Raw genomic sequence first — 22425 nt, forward strand, 5'->3', positions numbered from 1 at the left:
TGCTGATAATACATTATTACCACGGCAGTCTAAAATATAGGCTCGCTCATTACCAATAGCAGATGTATAATCTCCTTTGTTGGGATGAGCACAATGTGAAATCAGTGAATTTGACTGAGATTTGTCGTGGTGAGGCTAGCACACAAAAGTCAGCCCTTTGCTGTCAGTTACAGAACAGCGTAATGAGCATCACTTTGCCAAGCAAGATCTGCCTCAGTAGCTGCGAACTGTGCCATCTGAGCATGCTCTGCAATGTGAGCTGGCTTCACTGGGCTTCTCAGTCTCAGAGTAGCTTCTGAGGTATCTAAGGAAGCATAACTACAACTCAATGCCTGGAAACCTTGCGCCCTTAGCTGGAATTCAGACCATGGCCACTACAATGGCTCTTGTCCTTCAGATGATTCTCTTCTTACATATCAAAGGTAAGATGTATGCTGTGTCACTCTTCTTTAATTCAAAAGAGTGCAGGACTTATAATGGAAACTGTCCGCCTTAAAGTGCATTATTCATAGAGGTTAAACCAGAGGTTAGTTATTTCCTATCGAATTGGAATATTGCTGCATTGCTTACGAGCATCCACATTATTATTGGTCATTCTCATTAAAATGTTATTTATTGATCATTACCATTTGCTTCATTAAGCACAAATGTAGTTAACACAAGATTGAAATGGTTAAAATGTATATGTCATTCAAAATGTTATTAGAAAATTGATTGAATTTCATATCAAATTGCTTTATATAACATAACGGACTAGAACATAAAGAAATGAAGTCAATGTTTGCTTAAAGTTAACTATTTCAAACAAAAATGACCAGATAGGTGAGTATGCATAAGTTGTGCAAAATTAAATTTGGTTTGAATAGATCTATGATTCATTTGGTGACTTGTGTAGTTTTTTTTTTCTCAGATGCAAATGTATTTTAAGAAGCTTTTTGCTTTATCTGCTCAAAAAATATAAAAAAATGTCTTTATGTAGCATGCGGACAGACGTAAAAATGAAATGCTCACATGGGGCTGTGGATACAATCATTTTTTTGCCTGTGAATAGTCAGTTTGAAGAGATAAAGTATTTTTATAATCCAAATCACGACAGTACATTCACACCATGGGGCTTCTCAATTTTTGAGATAGTAATAACATAAAAAAAAAATATGCTTTGTCATAAAAAAAGACAAATAGTATGCAGACTTTTTCTGCAAGAGTTTGATAATATTTTAAACATTTTCTTTTGCAGTTCCATGTGATGTCACCAGCGAATAAAACACACATATCGATTTATATATATATATATATATATATATATATATATATAGATAGATAGATAGATAGATAGATAGATAGATAGATAGATAGATAGATAGATAGATAGATAGATAGATAGATGTAGATATATATACACATATATATATATATATATATATATATATATATATATATATATATATATATATAATGCTGGCAATATTTCCAACCTTACCCATTCTGGAACAGCAGACTTTTGCCAGTATTTTTTTAAAAATCCAGGCTCATGGTTCCTTTCTCTTATAACCTAGAAGTTCTTTAAAGAAAGTTATTAATAGCTAAAGAATCGGATTGCCAATGGATTGCCAGTGTTAATGAATATATGAAATATTATAAGTTTTAAATGTCTAGATAGATAGATAGATAGATAGATAGATAGATAGATAGATAGATAGATAGATAGATAGATAGATAGATAGATAGATAGATAGATAGATAGATAGATAGATAGATAGATAGATAGATAGATAGATAGATAGATAGATAGATAGATAGATAGATAGATAGATAGATAGATAGATAGATAGATGTCTCTTCAGGGTTCTTATCAGATTTCAATAATTTTTGATGTTCAAAATTGACAGGTTTATCATAATGTGTACACTCTCTTATTACTATATATATATTAGAAGTATTTTTTTAATTTATTTTTAAGAGTATGTTTTTTCACCATGGGCTAACATGAAAACGTACATATTTTAGTTAGAGGAAAATACTATAGGACCATATGCTGATGTGTGAATGAGTCACAGCCATGGTACATTTTGAATGGTCTTCATTTCTTATCTGTGACCTTGAAAAACTAAGCTGCTAGGAAAATGTGCAAATATACCTTTGACGTTGTTTGCTTCCAAAATCCATTGAGTTATTTATTTATTTATTTTTTGGAGGAGTATTGGGAAATGTGTTGTGGGTAATGGTGGTTGAGGAGGTGACAGCTGGGTAAAAGTCTATAGTCAGAATATAAATACAAACCAAGAGATGAATTAGCATGGAAGTAGTGAACCATTTTACTCCCTAGCACCTACCTACAAAGCTAGGTACACAGCACACACTGTATTCATTTTGGTAACGTGTTCCTGTGTGACATTTGTACCGATGATAGACTAAGCAGTCGATATGTGTCATATGGGAACATTGGGCAGGCACACATACACAGCTGAATTTTACACAAACAGTATTATTTAGCTGAAATAAACTGTATTGATTTAGTGTATCCTTCTTTCCAATAAATATAGGGCAAAAGGGCAATGTTATTTGCTTGTTAGCACAGATCAAAGTAATATGTTACATTGGCACCTAATAAATAAATATCCAAACTCAAGGATGGTGGACCTAGGAAAATAACACATCTGTGGACCCTTAGCTCCCTCATTGGATGGATTTTAAAATCGAGTATATTAGGTTTCATTGGGAATTTAAGAAATTAAAAATAAATGCGCTACAGGTACAATCTGCATTTGATGAACAGTTCCTAAATTGTTTAATTTAAGGATGAGGCAAATCATTTTATTTTTTTAAAAAGGGGACCTACCCAACCCAAGTAGAGTGTCGGGGGCTTAGATATGGATTTATTGTCACTCTTGCCATTTCATGTCCATAAATTATTTTTCTACTGGGTGTGAAGCACCTTATTTGTACCTTTTTCTGTTTACTATGTGCTTCAGATTACTAGAATTTAACATAAAAAAAGTACTCAGCAGGTGCTGAGATTTATAATTGGAAGCTTTTACGTGTGTCCAATAGCCCCATTACATTTTATGCAACTATACTGTGTCAAACTATACTGGGAAATTGGGGTGGATAAAGTTGAGAGAAAGTGAAAAAAATACCATTTGGAATGGAACAGTGTTTTTTTTTTCCTTTTATGCAGGGCAATGCAAAAAAAAAGAAGGGTACATGTTTCTAGCAGAATCTTTGAGGATTTTGTGCTGTGGCTTGACTTTTCTTTTTAGGAACATTTGTAGGTATATATGGAAAAGTTTTTATAACTTTGCTGAACCTGAAATATGTAGTGCTGGGTTTGTATTTGCACAGTAGCCAAGTCAGGTCTATTGAATTATGGAAATATCCACTTCAGACATGATTAACATTAGTCACCAGAAAGTGTGCTGAGTAAAGCAACTACCTTTCTGCATATCCAAAATTTTGAAGGAGTTCTGTTTTTTTTTTTTTTTTTTTTTTAAATGATTGGTGATCAGATTCACCCTAGATTTCCCCTAGGTGCATAATTTGATGATATCCCATCATTTACAAAGCAAATTCAACAACTTTAGAACACATTCATCCCTTCCATAATTAATTAACATTGGGATTTGTTCTTCCTTTGATAATTAATTCCAGTCATTAACATTTGCTGTGTTTATAAAGTAGAAAAATGTACATTTAGTGCAATTATTCAAACATTAACAGTCACCTCTGTTAACCATACTTCTTAACAAATCCATAATTTATATATATATAATTTGGGTATATAAATCCATTTACTATGATTTCCTATGAGGGCTTGCACAGCGGTTTTGCCTAAGTGCAGTTTTCTGCAAATTTCACATAAATTAACTGCATGGTCACCTTCTACAACATTGAGTGAATAGATTTATAATAATACTTTAATACTGGTTTAAATCTTTCAAACTAAAAAACTAAAAAAAAAGGTGAATATATAACTAAATAACTCTATAACTAAATTTTAGTTGGCCACGCGTCTGAATTTATATTTATTTATTTATATACTTTTTTGATCCCCTTAGCATAATCCTGATTTGATCTGCATACAAGTTTGCATTAACACCACCCACCATAGTATAGCCAGATATTACCAGTTTTTCCAAGATCTTAATTCTTTTTCACATATGTGTGTGAATGTCATTAAGAGCCGGTTTAGCTTACCCAAGCTCTATTTTAGGTGTAGTGTCGTTTCATATATTTAAATTCAAATTTACAACAAGATGAGCATGCTGCTGTGAGTTTTAGGATCTTGATACTGGAACTGTAGAAATCTTATTTTGACAGCTAGCCATACTTATATTTTCTGCAAAATGTTCTATCTATAAGGCTGATTTAATTGGATGTGACATAGGTGGACTAAGTTGTACAAAAAACAAATACCAGAAAAAAGAAGTGTCTTGGTTCATTTTGATTGATTTGCTAGCGAGGTTTAGTAGTATGCAAACGGAAAGTTTTTACTCTACCCTGACAGCTGTCAGTGCTTGGTATTTTGATAAACCCATAGATCATTGTGAATGACAGTTCTTGTAACCTGTCTTCAGGTGCCATCATAGCAGCTGTAGTAACTGAGCCCAGAGGTGGGATTTAAAATACAATGGATTTTTTTTTTTTTTGTACCAATAACAGCTAATATATAACAATACGCGGTTCAAAATAACAAATCAGTCAATGTCTGTAACTTAGTTGCTGTCATGCCATAACAACTGTAGAAAAATCAACTACAGATCTTTGTAGTAAAGCTTATTTGAATATGATAAAACTGCTTTGCAACAAGGAAAACAATGGTCAAAAGGGAAGGACATGTGGCTCATTATTCATATTATTATTATTATTATTATTAACACTAATAATATTATAATTATTATTATTATTAATATTATTATTATTACTATTATTATGAATACTAATGTTTCTGCTGATGTTTAGTAAAAAATATTGACCTATTTCTTACAGACAAGAGCACATCATACACTATAGGGAAGCTGGCATGGCCCATGTAATTGTCTTTGGTAGATGATGAAAGATTTTTGACTTATTTATTATTTGTATTCAGTATAAACTCTATCATAGTCATGTGTCATACATATAAACTGTTTCATGATGCCCATAGCCATTAATCAGATCAAAATGCACGCAAAATGTTAATGTAGAAAAGAGAATGCTGTTCTGTAACTCACACAGATAACTGGGAACAATACTAACTGATAAAGAGTTTTCAGAATGCACGAAAGTTATTGGCTTACAACATTTCTGGCAGGATGAATAGATATTTTTGCACTTATCAAACAGATATAATGGCATACTTTCAATGGTTCATTTAACAGACCAAAAAAGGAGCATTTAAGAGGAGTTCATTGTTAGGGTTTTTCATATACTTTACAAGCGCAGGTTCACCTATATGTCAAGAAGTGGCAAAACTACCATCACAGCAGCAAATGCAACCACTATGAAGTCTGAGCTTAACCAGGGACTCTTTGTTGGGGCCCCAGGAATCAGGGGCAGATTGGGCCAGGCAGCAAAAGTGGCTTGGGGCTGCCCATCTGTTCAGACGCTCCTGCCCATCATGCTGCTTCTTAAGTTCTTGTGCCAGGTCCAGACAAGTTCATTCCAGCATTTGCTGCCAGTAAAAGACAACAGACCAGCCTTAGCGGAAAGTGCAGAAAACTATCCCAACTTCCTATTTCTTCTCATGTGATAAAACATTCAATGACAGAGGTACAAGGGAAGTCTATTATAGACTTTCTCAGTGTACCCCATTTTGACATCTGAGGTCTAAAGGGGTTACAGAGGAGGTACTGATCTGAGGTTTGATGGGGTAAAATAGAGTGGGGTCTGATCTGAGTTTTAAAGGAGTTGGAGGGGAGCTGATCTGAGGTCTGAAGGGGTTCAAGGGGTGGGGGAGATTGATTTAGGATCAGAAAGGGTTAGAAACATAGAAAAGCGGTGGCAGAAAAAAGACCAAGTTGTCACTCGAGCACTGATCTATGTTGGTCCCAAGCATGTTTGAATCCACTTACTTTTGACTGACTCATTTCAGTAAAAAAAAAAAAATAGTGTTTTTTATCTTTGCTTAATATTGAAAATACTGCCCTCCTCAATCTCATTTACCCCCTTAATGTATTTAGGTTTTAGTAATATCTCCCATTTACCTTTCTTCCTCCAGACTGTACATATTAAGTAGCTAAAGTCTCTCCGTATATGTTTTATCTGTCAGGCTTTCACCATTTTTGTTTTGCATCTCTGGACTTGTTTAATTTTATAAATAAAGTTTTTGTAAGTGAAGTTTCCAGAACTGGACACAGTGGAGTTGATTTACTATAACTGGAGAGTGCAAAATCGGATGCAGAGCTGCACAGAAATCAAAGCCTTAAGTGTTGCTGAATGCACAACAGTAAAATCAGTCTGTAAATGCAGTAAAGCATACTTGTTATACTCACTGTGAAACCTAAGGGGTTAATCCTCTGCATTGTGTAAAAAGGCTGTTTGATCCTGTCTTCTCTTATCCTCCCCTTCTTCCACTGACTCCAGAACATGTCTGGATAAGCCTTTGGAGTCAGGCTGCACATGCTCAGTTCGGTGTGTATTGCAAGAGATTTTTTTCTTGGGAGGGTGCATGTGATCAGCACAGGGCCAATCAGCACTGTCCAGACAGAGGGTCAGGGGTCCTGGATCCTGATAGGACAGCTCAGTGCAGTATAAAAGCTCCTCCTACAAGCTTTACCAGGAACTGATAGAAGTCACAAGACTGCTATATACCGTTAATGAAAAAAGGTATTTAGCAGTTTATATTTAATAAATTATAAAAGGGGTATTTCTGCGCTAAAAAAATTTGATAATAGATTTATGAAAAATGTGAAAAGCAGCTAACACAAAATCAACCAACAGTGATTCATAGAAACAATAATAATATAGTGTAACGCTAAACATATAAATAATTGGTGAAAACATTTTTTGTTCACAAACAGTATTATACAGATAGTGTCCAGGATAAAATATTGTGAATAAGATCCCAGAAGAAAAACAAGTCCAAATAAATCCAAGTGCAATCCAAGTCTTTTGATGACGAAACGTTGGCGTCTCCAGACGTAACGTCCACACGCCCCCTTACAGAGCCGGCCTCCTTTGACTGTTGTAATGCTGTTTGGATACATGCGGGACGCCGCGATTGGACCCTTCAGCCTCTACTTTATGTGCCTGCATTTGTCTTCCATATTGTGAGTAGTGCTTTTAATAAATATATCTTATGTGGTTTACGGGATTACACTATGGTCCTTTGTCTTCATTTCCCTGCATATGTTTATCTGACCAAACAGAGTGATTAAGTGAGAGCAAGAGGTATCACCCACCTTCTTGGATTTACTGATGTATGGTTGTTTATCTACATGCTGGGAGAGGCTTTCTCATTTATTTGAGTAGCCATGGCGCTCTGGTAAGCTGCTTTGATCATTTGAGCACTGTGGTGTCCCCATCCTACACTTTCCCTGGGTGTTACTGGAAGGAACATTTTTCACAGTATTTTTTGCACTTGGATTTATTTGGACTTGTTTTTCTTCTGGGATCTTATTCACCATATTTTATCCTGGACACTATCTGTATAATACTGTTTGTGAACAAAAAATGTTTTCACCAATTATTTATATGTTTAGCGCTACACTATATTATTATAGTTTATATTTAATAAAATAATTGCATTTCCACATTCTGTGTACTGTGAGGGACCAGATATAGTGAATGCAGTGTCCTGGGTTTAGTAACACTTTAATCGATCGTGCTGGGTTTAGAAGCTGATCGGCTACCATGCACAGCTGCACCAGTATTTGCACTCTCCAATTTTAGTAAATCAACTCCACTATTCTAAATGAGGTCTAACTAAAGATCTATATATAGTGATGCATCCTAGAATTCTATTTGCGTTCCCCACGGCCTGGCCACACCGTTTGCTCATTTTGCAGTCATCTGAAATAAGTACTCCCAAAACTTTTTTCTCTGTAGTGCTTGCTAACACTGTACGCCCAATGTTAAACTCTGCAGGGGATTCTTTTTCCCTAGGTGCATTATTTTACGTTTAGAAACACCCCCAGTTTACAACCCCAGTTATATTCGTATATTTATATACAATATATACTCTATACTTGATACATATTTATTTTCACAGGCCTATATGTGATCATCTAATGGCTTTCCAGTTTGCTCCAGCGGTGCTGGCTGGCGGTGATGGCTCTCTCCCCTTTGCATACCTCGGGAGCTGCGATGTGTGACGGGGGCCCTCCCCTTCCCCCTATGCTCTCCGAGCACGGCGGATCGGGTGGGCGGTCCCGACACACATCGGCGTCACGCTCTGCGCCGGCGTGTGACGTCATCCGGCACCACACGCCGACGGCTGTTGTTCCATCCGGTGCATAAGAGGAAGCCGGCTGGGCGGTATGGCGTCTGCCTCCGCTCTGCGGCTCCATATCTCTGCACCTCGTGACGCTGGGCGCTTGATGGTCGGCGGGCTCAGGCGTTATAGTGTGTCACACTCTCCTTTCTGGCTGGATTTACTCTTGTTACAGGTCATCTTATATCATCTTTCTACTTCTACTACTCTCACACCAATTCCCTTCCCTTCTCACCCCGCTCTTCATTCAGTCACTATTACACGCTTCCTTAATCAGGCACAGCTATCAGTCGGGCTTCTTCCGTCTTTATTCACATCTATCACTTCATTCACAATTTACCACCATCCCATGACTCCCTCCTTTTTCTGCCTTTACTACTTCACTTCACCACATATCACCCTCACACCCATTCACTCAATATAATTTCCAAGCTAATATGGTTTGACATTCCCTTACCACAACTCCCTTACTACATATACCATTTACTAGCATTATGTTCTTCACAAAGTACATAGTCATGTAGATATTCTATTACTATACATACCAACTAAGTAGCCTTATATCCCCTATATAGTACATACTTATCTATTACAGTTAATATTTATACTCATTTCATATAGATATACTTTGGCTACTGTTATACATTTATCATAACCATAACCATTTTACAATTTTTTTTTTTTTTTTTTTTTTTTTTTATTTATTATCTCAGTCCCTCATCACATCCCCCTATTTCACCTCACTTAATTTTCCATCCTCACACCATTTTTATTCTCCTTCACCACACACTTCAGTTCAGTAACATCAAGTTGTATACCTAATACAATTAATTACCATTAATTATGGCCATTTACTCTATTCAGATATACTCCGCTTACCCAGCAACATTTCTACAAATTTACTCTATATGTGACACCTTCGCCTTACCCGCGGACCCCTCGTGCCCTCAGCTCCCGGGGGAGACATCAGGGGTTGCTGCCCCCACCCCCAGAACCAGTCACTGTTGGAACCACTGTGTAAGTGTTGGGGCTATGGGGACCTTGTTTCCCATTCCCCCCCTTTTTTCTCCCCTTCTCCTCCAATTTCCAGACTACCATCTAATGCAATGTACTTATACGCTTATACTCATTTACTTATAGATATGATCATACACCGACTCTGAAGAAGTGGCGTTAGTCCACGAAACGCGTCAGTCAATGGATGTTATGAAGTCATGCTAATACTCTGTACTACTGTTTCATTGCCATGTTGGTTCTTTTGAGATTGTTATTGTCGGGGTGTACATATGTACTTTATCACTTTACTGTTATTATACCATGCTAGCCTATACGTGCAATACATTATTATTACCCCCTTTTTTATGTATCAATAAATATGATATAACATTTTTTACTCAGTCATGTCTCTCATTCAAAGTCCCGACCTTTTTTGCATTGTCTCAATTGATATTAGGGATGGAGGCGCACGGCTAATCCCACCGTGCGTTTCATTTAAAGTCCCGCCTTCCCCCCTCCTTGTCTTTAGAAACATTGAACTGCAGTCTGAACTGCTTTGACCAATCTTCCAGCAATGCCAAATCATGTTCCATGTTACAGACACCTTCAGGGATATCAACCCTATTGCACGGCTTTGTGTCATCAGCAAAAAGATATACCTTATACACCTGATCTGGGGGGCTGATCTGAGAACTGTGGTCTGAACATGGAATTGATCTAAGATCTAAAGGGATTAAAGGGGGGGGGGGAACAGTGATCTGCTGTCTGAGGGAGGTAAAGTAAAGTAAGGGGAAAAATTCATCGAAGGTCTGAAGGCGTTACCAGCGGTGGGGGGTGGGGAGTAGGGGTAGGGGGAACTAGTTTGAGGTCTGAAAGGGTTAAGGGGGGGACCAAACTGAGGTCTGAAAGAGCTAGGTCAGGGGATTGATCTGAGGTGTAAAGGGGTTAAAGTTGAACTGATCTACCATCTAAAGGAGTTAAAGGGGGGACCGATCTGAGGTCCGGAGGGGTTAAAGAGGGGTGACTAATCTTAGGTCTTAAGGGGTAAAAGAGTTGACTGATTTGAGGTCTAAAGAGGTTGGAGAGGACTGATCTGAGTTTTGAATGGGTTAAAGGGTACTGATGTAGGGTCTGAAGGGGTTAAAGGAGGGCTGAAGGCATGTATATATTTAAAGGTCTGAAGCGATTGAAGGGTGGGGGTGGAGGGGGGGGGGCTGACAGAAGGTCTCAAGGCATTAAGGAGCTGATCAGAGATTTGTTGGTATATATACACACATGTACACACACTCCCCCAATAGCAAAACATTTTTCACCACAGACACCCCAGGCATTTTTTCAATGCACGCTCTGAAACGCGCTGCAGCCATTATCGGTGACGTCACACGCCCCCCGCTGCAGTCCACGTGCGTTCCAGCCCTCCATTCTGGTCCGGTCCACACACTGATCCAGGGTTCAGGTCCCATAGCAAACACAACAGTACATTGCACAAACAGCAGCCCACTAGCGTGCATGGAGAATCACCCTTGCAGGATATCCCTGATGTGCTTGTTTTTACTTAATCAAATGTGATTGTTTACGTACTTTGTTTTATTAAATGCTATACAGTTTGCTCCTAGAAGGCACCTCTGCTTCTGTCTTGTTCTTGTGTACTGCATGTGTGTTTATGGGATGGGTGGGAGCTTGTGTACTTCATTTGTGTGTGTAATAACTGTTTTCCACTTCCTTACCATCAACTTCACTCCCCTCCCCTGCTTACCTACGTTACCTTCCAGCCACAGTGCATCGCTTCCCAGCCACCTCACCTCACTCACAATGCATTCACTTGTTTTTGTAGCATTGGATAAAAAAAATGCATTGTAGCAGAGTTATAATTTTAATGTCTTATTACTCAGTATTTGTAGTTAAAACTTGATGCACTTTGGTATCCCCAGAGGACCATGTCCCAACACTGAATGTTACACATAGGCACATCATGCTGAGAGCTGTTTGTTCTAAATTATAAAAGTGAAATAAAACATACAGAAGCTAAAATTGGAATCGTATGTGATGCAGTATGATGCCTGACACACCGAAATCTTAAAGACTACATTGTTTTTCTTTTTTTCCTGCTGAGAGTTTTCAGCTAGTTAGTCAGTGCATAAGGAACTTTCTAATAACAGGCGTTTTGGATTCAAGATTTCAGCAAGCACTTTTTTAAACTCTGGAATAGCACCATCATAATATATAAAACTTTAGACCTAACAGATGTGGGTTTTTAGCCTTCTTTACAAGGTAACGGCTACAGTCTTACTTGATGTACAACCTGCCATTACTGAAGTGACATTGAAGTGAGTTCTATATCAACAAAATGCATTATCCTTCTGTGTAATCAATCTGCTGTTCCAAGACACCCATTCACAGTAACTGATGTTACCTCTGGAATGCAGAGTTTAGCTTCTGAAATAAGCCTGATACAGGGGAAGTAATATGAGTGTTTTTTGTAAACATCACTTCAAGAAAACAAGTAACATTTTAATATTCTCTTTGTCATGTCTATCTGTATGCAGGTGATCTAGCTAGATGTATAGTTAATAGATTAATTAATAAAGCCTTACTTTGGCTGCTGCTTCCAGTATAATATAAAATAAATGAGGAAACCAGCAGCAAAAATTAAATTCCCTTCAGAAAAAGTGAGCTTTCTACTCAAGGGCATACAATGCGATGCGAGGACTCGAGGGCATACAATGCGATTAGAGGAGAAGTGTTTTAACCTCAGGCAACTTGGGGGGTTCTTTACTGTTAGGGCTACAAGATTGTGGAATTCTCTACCACAAGAGGTGGTCTCTGCGGGTAGTATGGTGGCTTTCAAAAGACTCTTAGACGTACATCTCAAGGATCAGAACATTCAGGGGTATGTGAGATGATTACAGCCACACACACCTACACAGGTTGAACTGGATGGACTATTGTCTTTATTCAACCTCACCTACTATGTAACTATGTAACTATGTAACTATACTCATCCCAGCATGGTGCCAGCATATAGGTGGTGAACTCATGTGTAGGAATCTCTTTCAGTAGAGTTTCTGATAGACATACCAATCCAGAGGAAGATTCACCCACTGGTCTTTGCCTAGGAGAGAAATGTCTGTTTTGAGTGGATTGATGCTTTGGGTGGATTTAACGCTCCCTATTACAATTAAGAAACCCTTGCTGAACACAATGAGGTTGACTGTATTAGATGTAAATGTGAGTAATTTAGTATCTAGCAGTTTCTCGACGTTGTTTGACTTTTTTTCACATCAATTGAGTTTTAACTCCCCATACAAGTCTATGGAAATGCAAAACCCACTTGAAGCAATTCAAATTCAGGTCAGAAGAAGGTCAGGTGTAGGTCAATGAATTCCTAATGGTCTGAGAAGCCTCTCAGACTGATGTCAAATGGATGCCATCGACACAAGCTCAAAGCCTATTAACGTAGGCCCTATGGGCTCTTTCACACGGGCGGTCCGATCAGATCCGCCTGTCAGTTTTCTAGGCGGATCTGATCGGATCCTCCATGCAGCTCTATGGGGCAGCGGGTGTCAGCGGAGACACCTCCGCTGACACCCGCTGCCATCCGCATCCGATCCTGTGCTGAAATCTGGACGGATGAAAACCCTATTTTTCCATCCGTTCAGTAATCGGAGCGGAGTGGATCTGATGAGAGCTCACAAGCGGTCCGCTCTCCTCCGATCCCCCATAGAGGGCAGCGGGTGCTGAGACACCTCCCTCTCCGCACTGCAAGCGGAGACGGAGCTGTCATCCGCCCGGCTCAGCGGGGATCGCGGATCGATCCCCGCTGAGCAACACGCATCCGCCTGCGGAGGCGGCCCGTGTGAAAGAAGCCTAAATCGCATCATGCAAAACACAAATCAGGCATGTTTCGCGAACAGAGGCTGCATGCTTTGACTTTGTTATTTCTGGGAGACAGGTTCTTGCAGAGAAATCTTGAGGTATAAGAAGATTATTTAACCCACCAGTTTTAGTGCAAAACAGAAGTATTGGATTTGGGTGGGCAATCTACAAAGTAATAAAATGTGCTTTATTTTCCTATGTTTCTCAGCTACATGTGACCGCTCAGACCCAAACCCTACCTTTTAAAGTGGATCTGATCTCAGAAAATGAGGAATTGTTATGTTTTCGGAAATGTTAATTGTGCCTAAGCAGAACTCTGTTGAGTTCCTTCTGAGATTTGAGGCACTGCTGCCTCCTACCGCTAAGCTTAGGAGCTTTGAAGTGAGGCCTGCTGATGCCATTACTTTTGTGGCTCACTGCTCTCCTTGCTAGAATCTTTGACATCAGGAAGCAAACATGGCTGCCTCCACACAGAGACACAGTACAGATCAAAGCATGGTAAGTCAGTAATCAGGGGAAAATCAGCTGCAGGGGGATCACAAGCCACTGGCATAGCATCTGGGGTCGCAATTGCAACCCCACCCATGATCCAGGGGGGCCTGTGCGGCCTCCCTCTTACTATGAGTTTTATGTAATTATGTCATAGAGCAGAGCGTGCCTGTGTGCGAGCAGCAGGGGTCACCTAGGAGGCTGGTATGTGATGGGAAAGATCATTCCCCTCCACACAGGTGCCAGGTGGGATGGGGCTGCTGAATGGAGGAGGCGGGTCACATGCAGAGGGGAAAGATGATAGAGGAGTTCATCGATCAGGGAACTTTTCTGTTTCCTGCTGCACAGTACGTCTCATCCCCGACTTCTCCCCACTGCCTCCCAGCCCAGTGTCCTTCCGGTCCCTGCCCCTCTGTGAGCAGGTCCTGCCCCCCCTTTCCTCCTTACCTTGAAGTCAGTCCCTGCAGATCTCTGCTTACCTTGCTCTTCTCTTATACTGACCTGTCTTCAGTTATGGCCGGGCCTGGCCAGGGGTACATGCTCTCTAGCTGGTCCAGGTTCCCCCTGAGACCCTACATGGGCAGTAAGTTCATCAAGTGATGCCCCCATAGTGGCTGCCATGGACAGAGTTACCAGTGGCTTCTCCCAGTACATAGATCAGTTTCTACAACCACTTGCTCAAAACCTACCATCATTCATTCGCGATGGCCTACATCTTCTGGAACTATTGGCTCGGTACACCTGGGAAGATAATTATTGATGGGTATCCTTGGACGTGAACTCTCTTTACACATCCATTCCCCATTATATTGGCCTATCTGCCCTTCAACATTTTCTCTTTTCTGTTCCCTTACTCAACCCCCGATAGACACACTTCATTCTAGAAACCACTTACTTCCGTTTAACCCATGATTATTTCACATTCAACGGTGAATACTACCTCCAAATTCAATGCATTGCGATGGGCCCCAACTTTGCACCATCATATGCCAACCTTACAATGGGCTACTGGGAGTCTACTTACACCTGCAACAACAACCCCATTCTAGCCCATCTCATTTTTTATGACCGGAACATAGATGATAAACTCATCATTTGGGATGGCCCTAGCTCCCTGATAAAGGACTTTGTCATCTACTGTAACAACAACACCTTTGGCCTCTCATTTACTTCAGTAAAAAATCTGCAGAGTCTAGCTTTCCTAGACCTAGAGCTATGTCATGAAAACCATACCATTTATGCCAAAAACTATTCCAAACCAACAGCGGGTAATTCCTTTCTACACTACCAAAGTTGCCATCTACCACGTAGATAAACAACATCCCCAAAGGTCAGTTCTGTCACCTCAGGCACAACTGCACAAGAGATGAAGATTACATCACCCAAAGTGTCTCACTAACCCACAAATTTTTGAAAAAAGGTTACCCTCAACCTCTTGTAGAACAAGCCTTCCTACTCTATAGGGATAACCACCATCCCCCCCAGGAACCGCACAGAGTGGGGACATCAGCCCAGGTTTACCACCAGATATCATGGTAGACATCGACAAATGGAACACATCCTAGCCAAACATTGGTGCATCCTGCAACAAGATCCGTTCCTACAGCCCCTCATCCAAAACAAACCCAAGGTGACGTACAGAAGGGCTCCCAACTTGAAGTCCATAGGGAACTATGAAGTAAAAAATTGCCCCCAGCAAACTTAGGCCTCTTGCTTCTTCCTGGTCCACTAGTATACCCACCTTCTTTGCTATAATGGGTATTTACCATCAAAAAAAGCCTTTATGTGAAACATGCCCCTTTGTTACACATAAACAAAAGGAATTTACAGCCAAGAGTAAAACGTTCCCTATTATTGAGTTCTACTGCCCTTGTGGTATGTTATATATAGGCCGGACTAGTAGATTACTCCGTAAGAGGTTTGGGGAACACCACCGGTTCATCGAGAAAGGGAATGATAACCATAGCATTCCCTGACACTTTCTGGAGCACCATCAAAAATCCACCTCTGGCCTAACAGTATGGGTCATTGTGGGAGTCCCTAGGGATCTCCCTGAGGCAGAGCACTTTCATATGCTCTGCCAGAGGGAGACTTTTTGGTTATACAGCCTTGATATCCTCTCACCTGGGGGTCTCAATAAGGAGCTAGAAGTTGCCACCATCTTGTAATCTCCTCTAAGCCCCCCCCCCCTTGCCTTTGACCCCTGGGGCACCACAGTTATATATAGATCCTCATTCTATATTTGATCACATCTTACATCGTCTTATGCAACCCTCAGATGATGCATTAATTCCCGTCATAAGCCATATGTTATTATTCCCCATAGACATCATTTTCATTCCTCCTCAGTTCATGATGGGGTTTGCTGCCTTTTCACACTATGCCACAGTATACCATGATATTGGCATTACTTTTATTAGTTTCTTACCATGATGTGACATTCTTTGTATCTTGTTTGTTATGCATGTTATTGCATTGGCTCATCCCCTTGAGGTCATGTTTGGTATATTTACTCAGTCTACATGTATACATATTTTATCTATACATTTATCTTAGGATCCTTTTATGCTCGCCCTATCTTTTATCAATTGATATGATTTTAGTATTTTTTGTTCATCCATATTATGTTATAATCACTTGTTTAGGTATTAGGTTCCATCACTGTCCCACCATAATCCTTATTGTAAATGCTGTCCCAATTATGTAGTATCTGTTTCCATATTTCACCATACATGGCAGGCACTAGGACCCTGCTAGCTCAGGTGCCCCCACCAGACATGGCAGGCACTAGGACCCTGCTAGCCCCAGTGCCTCTCTATAAATAGAGCTCCCCCTGCTTCACTCTCCTGCCTGATGAGGGAGTGTGCATGCCCATGACCAATATCGCTCAGGCATGCATTGCAATCTCCCCCCCTCCGGTGATGTTATGTGAATGCGCTGTGGTCCACGCCGCAGTCCATCTTCATCCCCTCTGCTCGGCTTTCCACCTGAGGACTTCTGCTTGGCCTCCTCTATGCGGACCCTGGCAGTTCCCATTGCGGCCATCCAGCGCTGATATCCCGGACTGCCCTTACTGATGAGCTTGTTTTACTTCACTCCATGTGAGTTGCCCCTTGTATTTTATTGCACCTAATATACCTGTAAACTATCTGCACTTAGAGTTGCTTTTTCTTCTCTTTCCTGAAGTTCATCAAGTGTAACAAGGAGAGATTGGACAATGGTGACCCCACCTATGCTCCAGGCCCCTGCAGCCTCCCTGGCACATTCAATTCTACATCTGGAAAGAAGGGGTAGCGAGGGGCAGCATATAGAGGAACTAATTCTCTCCATTTTCCACCTTCAGGAGGAAAATGGTGGCGATCGGTTCTTCTGTATGCCCACTGCTGTCCGAGCCCCCTGTGTGCTCCCCTACCTCCTCCCCCCCTCAGCACTCTCCCCCTCTAATCTCTTTTCCTCTCCTGCCAGCTTCTGTGGGCACATTTGGGGCCATTTTAGGATGGAAAGCAATTAATGAGCCAGTAAATATGTAATTTTCGAGCCCCTTCCTTTTCTGAATGAACACAGTGAGCGATTGGTATCATTTGTTCTGTGTACATTCATAACTGAAGCATAGTAAACTGTGTTCAACTGTGTTAACTATGCTTCAGTTTGTGTATGAATAGGAAGCTCTGTTCCAGAATCTCCTTTCTCTGTCTCAAAAGTGAGACTTCAAGTGTCTTCAACCCTGATATTTCACCAAAGCCAAGCAATGAAGCTCCTAAAAAAAAATGTAAAAATAGGGAAAAAATGGTAAAATAAATAAAATAAAAAAATTAAAAACTGCTGACACTATCCACTGCCCTACTGACTGACACTGTCCACCTTTAAAGTAGGCTAGGTTTATATTTTTAGAGTGACATTTGTTTTATTATGTCTTTTTAAAGTTTTCTTTACTTCTTAGTTAGGCCTTGCTAGTTAATTTCTTTAAAAAAATGTAAAAAATAACAGGAACCGTACCCCAGTGCATTTTTTTTTTTATGTTGTTTAGACAGATCTCTACCTTTCAAAGGTTACCTGCCCCTGGGTATTAAACTGATTATGGAAAAATTATCCACCTTCCAATTCCTTTGAATTACCCTCTCAATATATAAATAAAGATCTGAATAACTCTTTAGAGTATTTTGGCTCACAGTGTAAGTTGCGGGTGGTCGGGGGGAGCCTTTATACACAATGCAGAGGGTTAACCCCTTAGGTTCCACAGTGAGTATAACAAGCATGCTTTTCTGCATATACAGACTGATTTTACTGTTGTGGGTTTAGTATCACTTTAAGTTCTTCCATACTACACAGATGATTGTGGAGTTATTCTTTGCTAGAAATCACAAACTAAAATCACTGAGAACTACTGATTGTTGCATCAGACAAACAAACATCTGCTCCTGTATTATTAACGTTCATAGTATGAATAAAGGCAAGTAGATATACTGCGGCGGTCAGCCCCGGCCAGGCAAAGTGACGTATATATACGTCACTAGCCTGTGACCGGTTTGTGAGCCAATAGCGGGCGAGCGCGCACCCACCGCGGCTCGTTCACGGAGGAGTCCGCGCGTGTGACCGGCGGACCCGATGTCCGCCGGTCACACTACGATTGTCGGTAGAGCGGGAGAAAGGCGGGCGGCTTATGTAAACAAGCCGCCTGTCATTCTCCCCTGTGTAAAAATGGAGATCAGACGGTTCTACTATGTAGAACCATTGATCTCTGTTTTTACAATAGGAGACATGTCCCATCACAGTTAGAAACACGCCCCTAGGACACACTTAACCCCTCCCTCTCCAATACAGTTAACCCCTTCCCTGCCAGTGTAATTTTTACAGTAACAGTGCATATGTATAGCACTGATTACTGCAGTAATGTCACTGGTAACCCCAAAAGTGTCAAAAATGTCAGTCAAGGGTCCGATCTGTCCGCCGCAATGTCGCAGTCCCGCAAAAAAAATCGCAGATCGCCACAATTACTCGTTAAAAAAAAAACACCAAAAATGACAAAAATCTTTCCCTTTGTTAGTAAAGGCAATAACTTTTGCGCAAACCAATCAAAATACGCTTTTTGCTATTTTTTTTACCAAACATACATAGCATAAAACAAATTGGCAGAAAATGTTAAAAAATTTTGATTTTTACATTTTTTTTGGGGAATTTCATATAGAAAAATTTGAAAAATATTGTTATTTTTGCAAAATGTACACTCTTTTTTTGTTTATAGCGCATGATCAAAAAATCGCACAGGTGATCAAATACCACCAAAAGAAAGCTCTGTTTGTGGGAAAAAATTTGACGTGAAATTTGTTTAGGTACAGCGTCGCACGACCGCGCAATTGTCCGTTAAATTCACGCAGTAAAAAATCGCAAAAAACCCCCTGGTCGGAATGGGGGTAAAATCTTCCGGGGCTTAAGTGGTTAATTCGTTTTGGATAGAGTAAAAAGGGATTGGAATGCCTATCAGGTTTTTATTGCTGTCTGTGCCCCCATTAGGGAGATTCACCCTCTCTACTTGTGGTTTAGCCAACTTATCACTGAGAGTGAAAGTAAAATAGAAATCTTCCAATGGGGACGCTAGTTCTGGTGACCTTGGTAGCAACCAATGATTCTGTCACTTTGGAGGGATATCCTCTCACTTCCTGTTTTGGCTGTGGGTCAGGAAGTGTAGGGAAATCTCCCGATGAGATGCAGATGTCAAAAAAGAGACATGGATTCTAACCCACCTATACTCTATCCAAAAGGAAAAAAATACTTTAGCCTTACTTTAAAATGCATCTTATGTCAACATTGTGTTTACTTTTAGGCAGAGTATGGGATGGTCAGATCATTTAATCAGTTGCAGACACCATGCTCAGTGTTTGCAGCCTCCACCATGCCTGGCAGTCCTCTGAAAAGTCATGCATGTGCCATGCTTAGACACAGATTATAATGGCAGTACAGGTATTTGCTTATGCTCAGCAGTCAGGTATGGGCAAACCATTTTTATATATAGCTTCACTCATCGAATGCACACATTTACTGAAGACCGTTGGGAATGGCACATATAATAAACACTGCTTAGCCTTGTACAAGCCACTACTATGAAAAGTATATTATATCTGCATCTGAAGTCGGTCATTTTATTTTATCATGAAGAAACCGAGAGTGAGATGATTTTGTTTGTAAATGCAGTTTCTAATATTTTAGAAATTTAAAATGCTAGTTATGTAAAACATTTGCATGTAGGTATGTGTTCCCTAACATCCTGCACAACTATCAGCCCATCCCAGCATGCCAAGGTCCTAGGTGTTGTCCTGGACTCTGAACTCTCCTTCAAGCCCCACATTCAATCATTGTCCAAATCTTGCCGCCTCAACCTCCGCAACGTCTCCAAAATACTCCCCTTTCTAACCCAACAAAGCTCCTAGTTCACTCCCTGATCATCTTGCGCCTCAACTACTGCAATTCCCTTCTCCTTGGCCTCTACATAGGCTATCCCCCCTTCAGTCCATCATGAATGCTGCTGCTGAGTCATGCACCTTACCAAGCGCTCAGTGTCCGCTACTCCTCTCTGTCAATCCCTCCACTGGCTTTCGCTCACCCAATGAATTAAATTCAAAATACTAACAACATCTTACAAAGCCATCCACAATTTAGGCCCCAGCTACATCACTAGCCTAGTCTCAAAATACCAACCTAATAGCTCTCTTCCTTCCTCTCAAAACCTCCAGCTCTCTAGCTCCCTCGTCACCTCCTCCCAAACGTGCCTCCAGGACTTTTCCAGAGCCTTGTCCAATCCTATGGAACTCCTTACCCCAATCTGTCCGATTATCTCCTATTCTCTTAGCTTTTAGATGACCCCTGAAAACCCTCCTCTTGAGAGAAGCCTTTCCTACCCACACCTAACTACTATACTTCCATTTTCTCCATCAGCTCATCCCCCACAGTTATTGCATTTTGTTTCACTTGACCCTCCCCTCTAGATTGTAAACTTTAACAAGCAGGACCCTCCAATTCCTCCTGTATTGAATTGTATTGTAACTGTATTGTCTGCCCTCATATTGTAAAGTGCTGTGCAAACTGTTGGCACTATATACATCCTGTATAATATAATATAATATAATATAATAATAATAATAATAATAATAATAATAATAATAATAATCCTAGCTGTGTGTTGTTCTTATTCTTGCAGAGAATCTTGATCAGGAATTATCTCATTAATATCAAATGCAGATTACTCAGTTGAAAAAGCTCCTAGTCCTAATTAATTAGCAGGTACAGAGAATCTTATCTGTTCTGTCAGCTGACCAAACCCAGGTGAGCTTGCCATCCATGGGTTAGACCTAGCTTTGGCAAAGTAGAAAGGTAATGTCTTTGACTTTGCCAGTCCTCCTCTGTGGAAGGAGGAAGTCTTTGGGAAGCCCTCCCTTCTCTGGAAGAGGTAATAAGGGGAGAGGTCCTCTGCTGAGCAAGCTGTTTGCCTGGATTGGGGCCCCAGGGCTGGAACCTAAAGAATATTGCCCAGGCTATGTGCCCAGATGCCAAGTGGGTTTAAGGTATCTGATTCATCAAAGGGCGCATGGGAACATCAGGAGACACGTGGTAAGCATATAAGAAAGAAAACACAGTTGTTTAGAAGAGAAACATTGTTATTCACAATACATTGTATACCTAAAAAATTTTGTGATCAGACCTATGTTTAAAGAGGTGCCTTAACCAAAACCAAAGCAACAAAGAAGGGATAAATGGCAGATGTCACTTTAGGAAAAATTACACAATATTACCTGAAATGAAACCAGAAAAAGTCTGCTCTTCACAATGTCAAACAAGCACAAAACCGATTATTGTGCCAAAATTTCCTACAAGTACAGCGCTATGAATCAATACACTAAGACTCGATTCACACTGCCGCGACTTGACTGGTCCATTGACTGCTCCAGGACCCGTTCTTATAGGAGCGACACAAGTCGCTCCGACTTAGAAAAAGGGTCCTGTACTACTTTGAGGCGACTTGCATAGACATTCATCATATGAAGTCCGTGGAAGTCGCGGTGCACGGGACTTCACAAGTTGCCCCCGAAGTAGTACAGAGTCATGTTGCCATAGTGTGAACCGACTCTAAACGATAGCCCAACCCCAAACAAACATGAAACAATGTTGCAAAATTTTAGAAATTTGGATAAAAATTCAAAACTTGCAATCCTGTGATATATGTGTTATCATAAAGCGTTCATGTATATAAATATCCATTTACATTTCTGTGCAAATGTAAACCATGAAAAATGGAAAAAAGTGAAATACAAATATAATCGCGAAAATAAGATTATCTTCCATTTCACATGAACACCCAATCAATTTTCAGTTAAAGGTGTTTTCCTATCGTGATTCCTTCACCAACCATAGGGATCTGCACTCACCAAAGAAACAAGTCTGTCTTGTTACAGATTACGCTCTCAGAGCTTGTATCTCTTTATGCTGGTTAGGGAATCCCTTAGGTAAACATCTGCAATAGTAGAAATCCTTCACAACTCCTTTCCTTTCAGGTTTCACAAAACTCAGAATGGACAGATAAAATAATAGAGAGAGACTCATATAGTGTAGAATCATCAAAAAGCTATTTATTAAACATTAAAAATATACTCACATATAGTTCA

At 40.2% G+C, this 22425-nt stretch overlaps 1 protein-coding gene across 2 annotated transcripts in view; it reads left to right on the top strand.

The window, feature by feature from the left end:
* The first annotated feature begins 298 nt into the window (after nt 1–298).
* Nucleotides 299–22425, top strand: part of RXFP2 (relaxin family peptide receptor 2) — a 453266-nt gene continuing 431139 nt past the window's right edge. For both annotated transcript variants that reach the window (XM_082248385.1, XM_082248386.1), the window contains exon 1: nt 299–422. In XM_082248385.1, coding sequence (XP_082104511.1) covers nt 329–422 — 94 coding nt within the window. In that variant the 5' untranslated portion in view covers nt 299–328. The remainder of the gene's footprint in view (nt 423–22425) is intronic.

The sequence above is a fragment of the Pelophylax lessonae genome (genome assembly GCF_965119305.1).
Source record: "Pelophylax lessonae genome assembly, chromosome: 2".
NCBI lineage: Eukaryota > Metazoa > Chordata > Amphibia > Anura > Ranidae > Pelophylax > Pelophylax lessonae.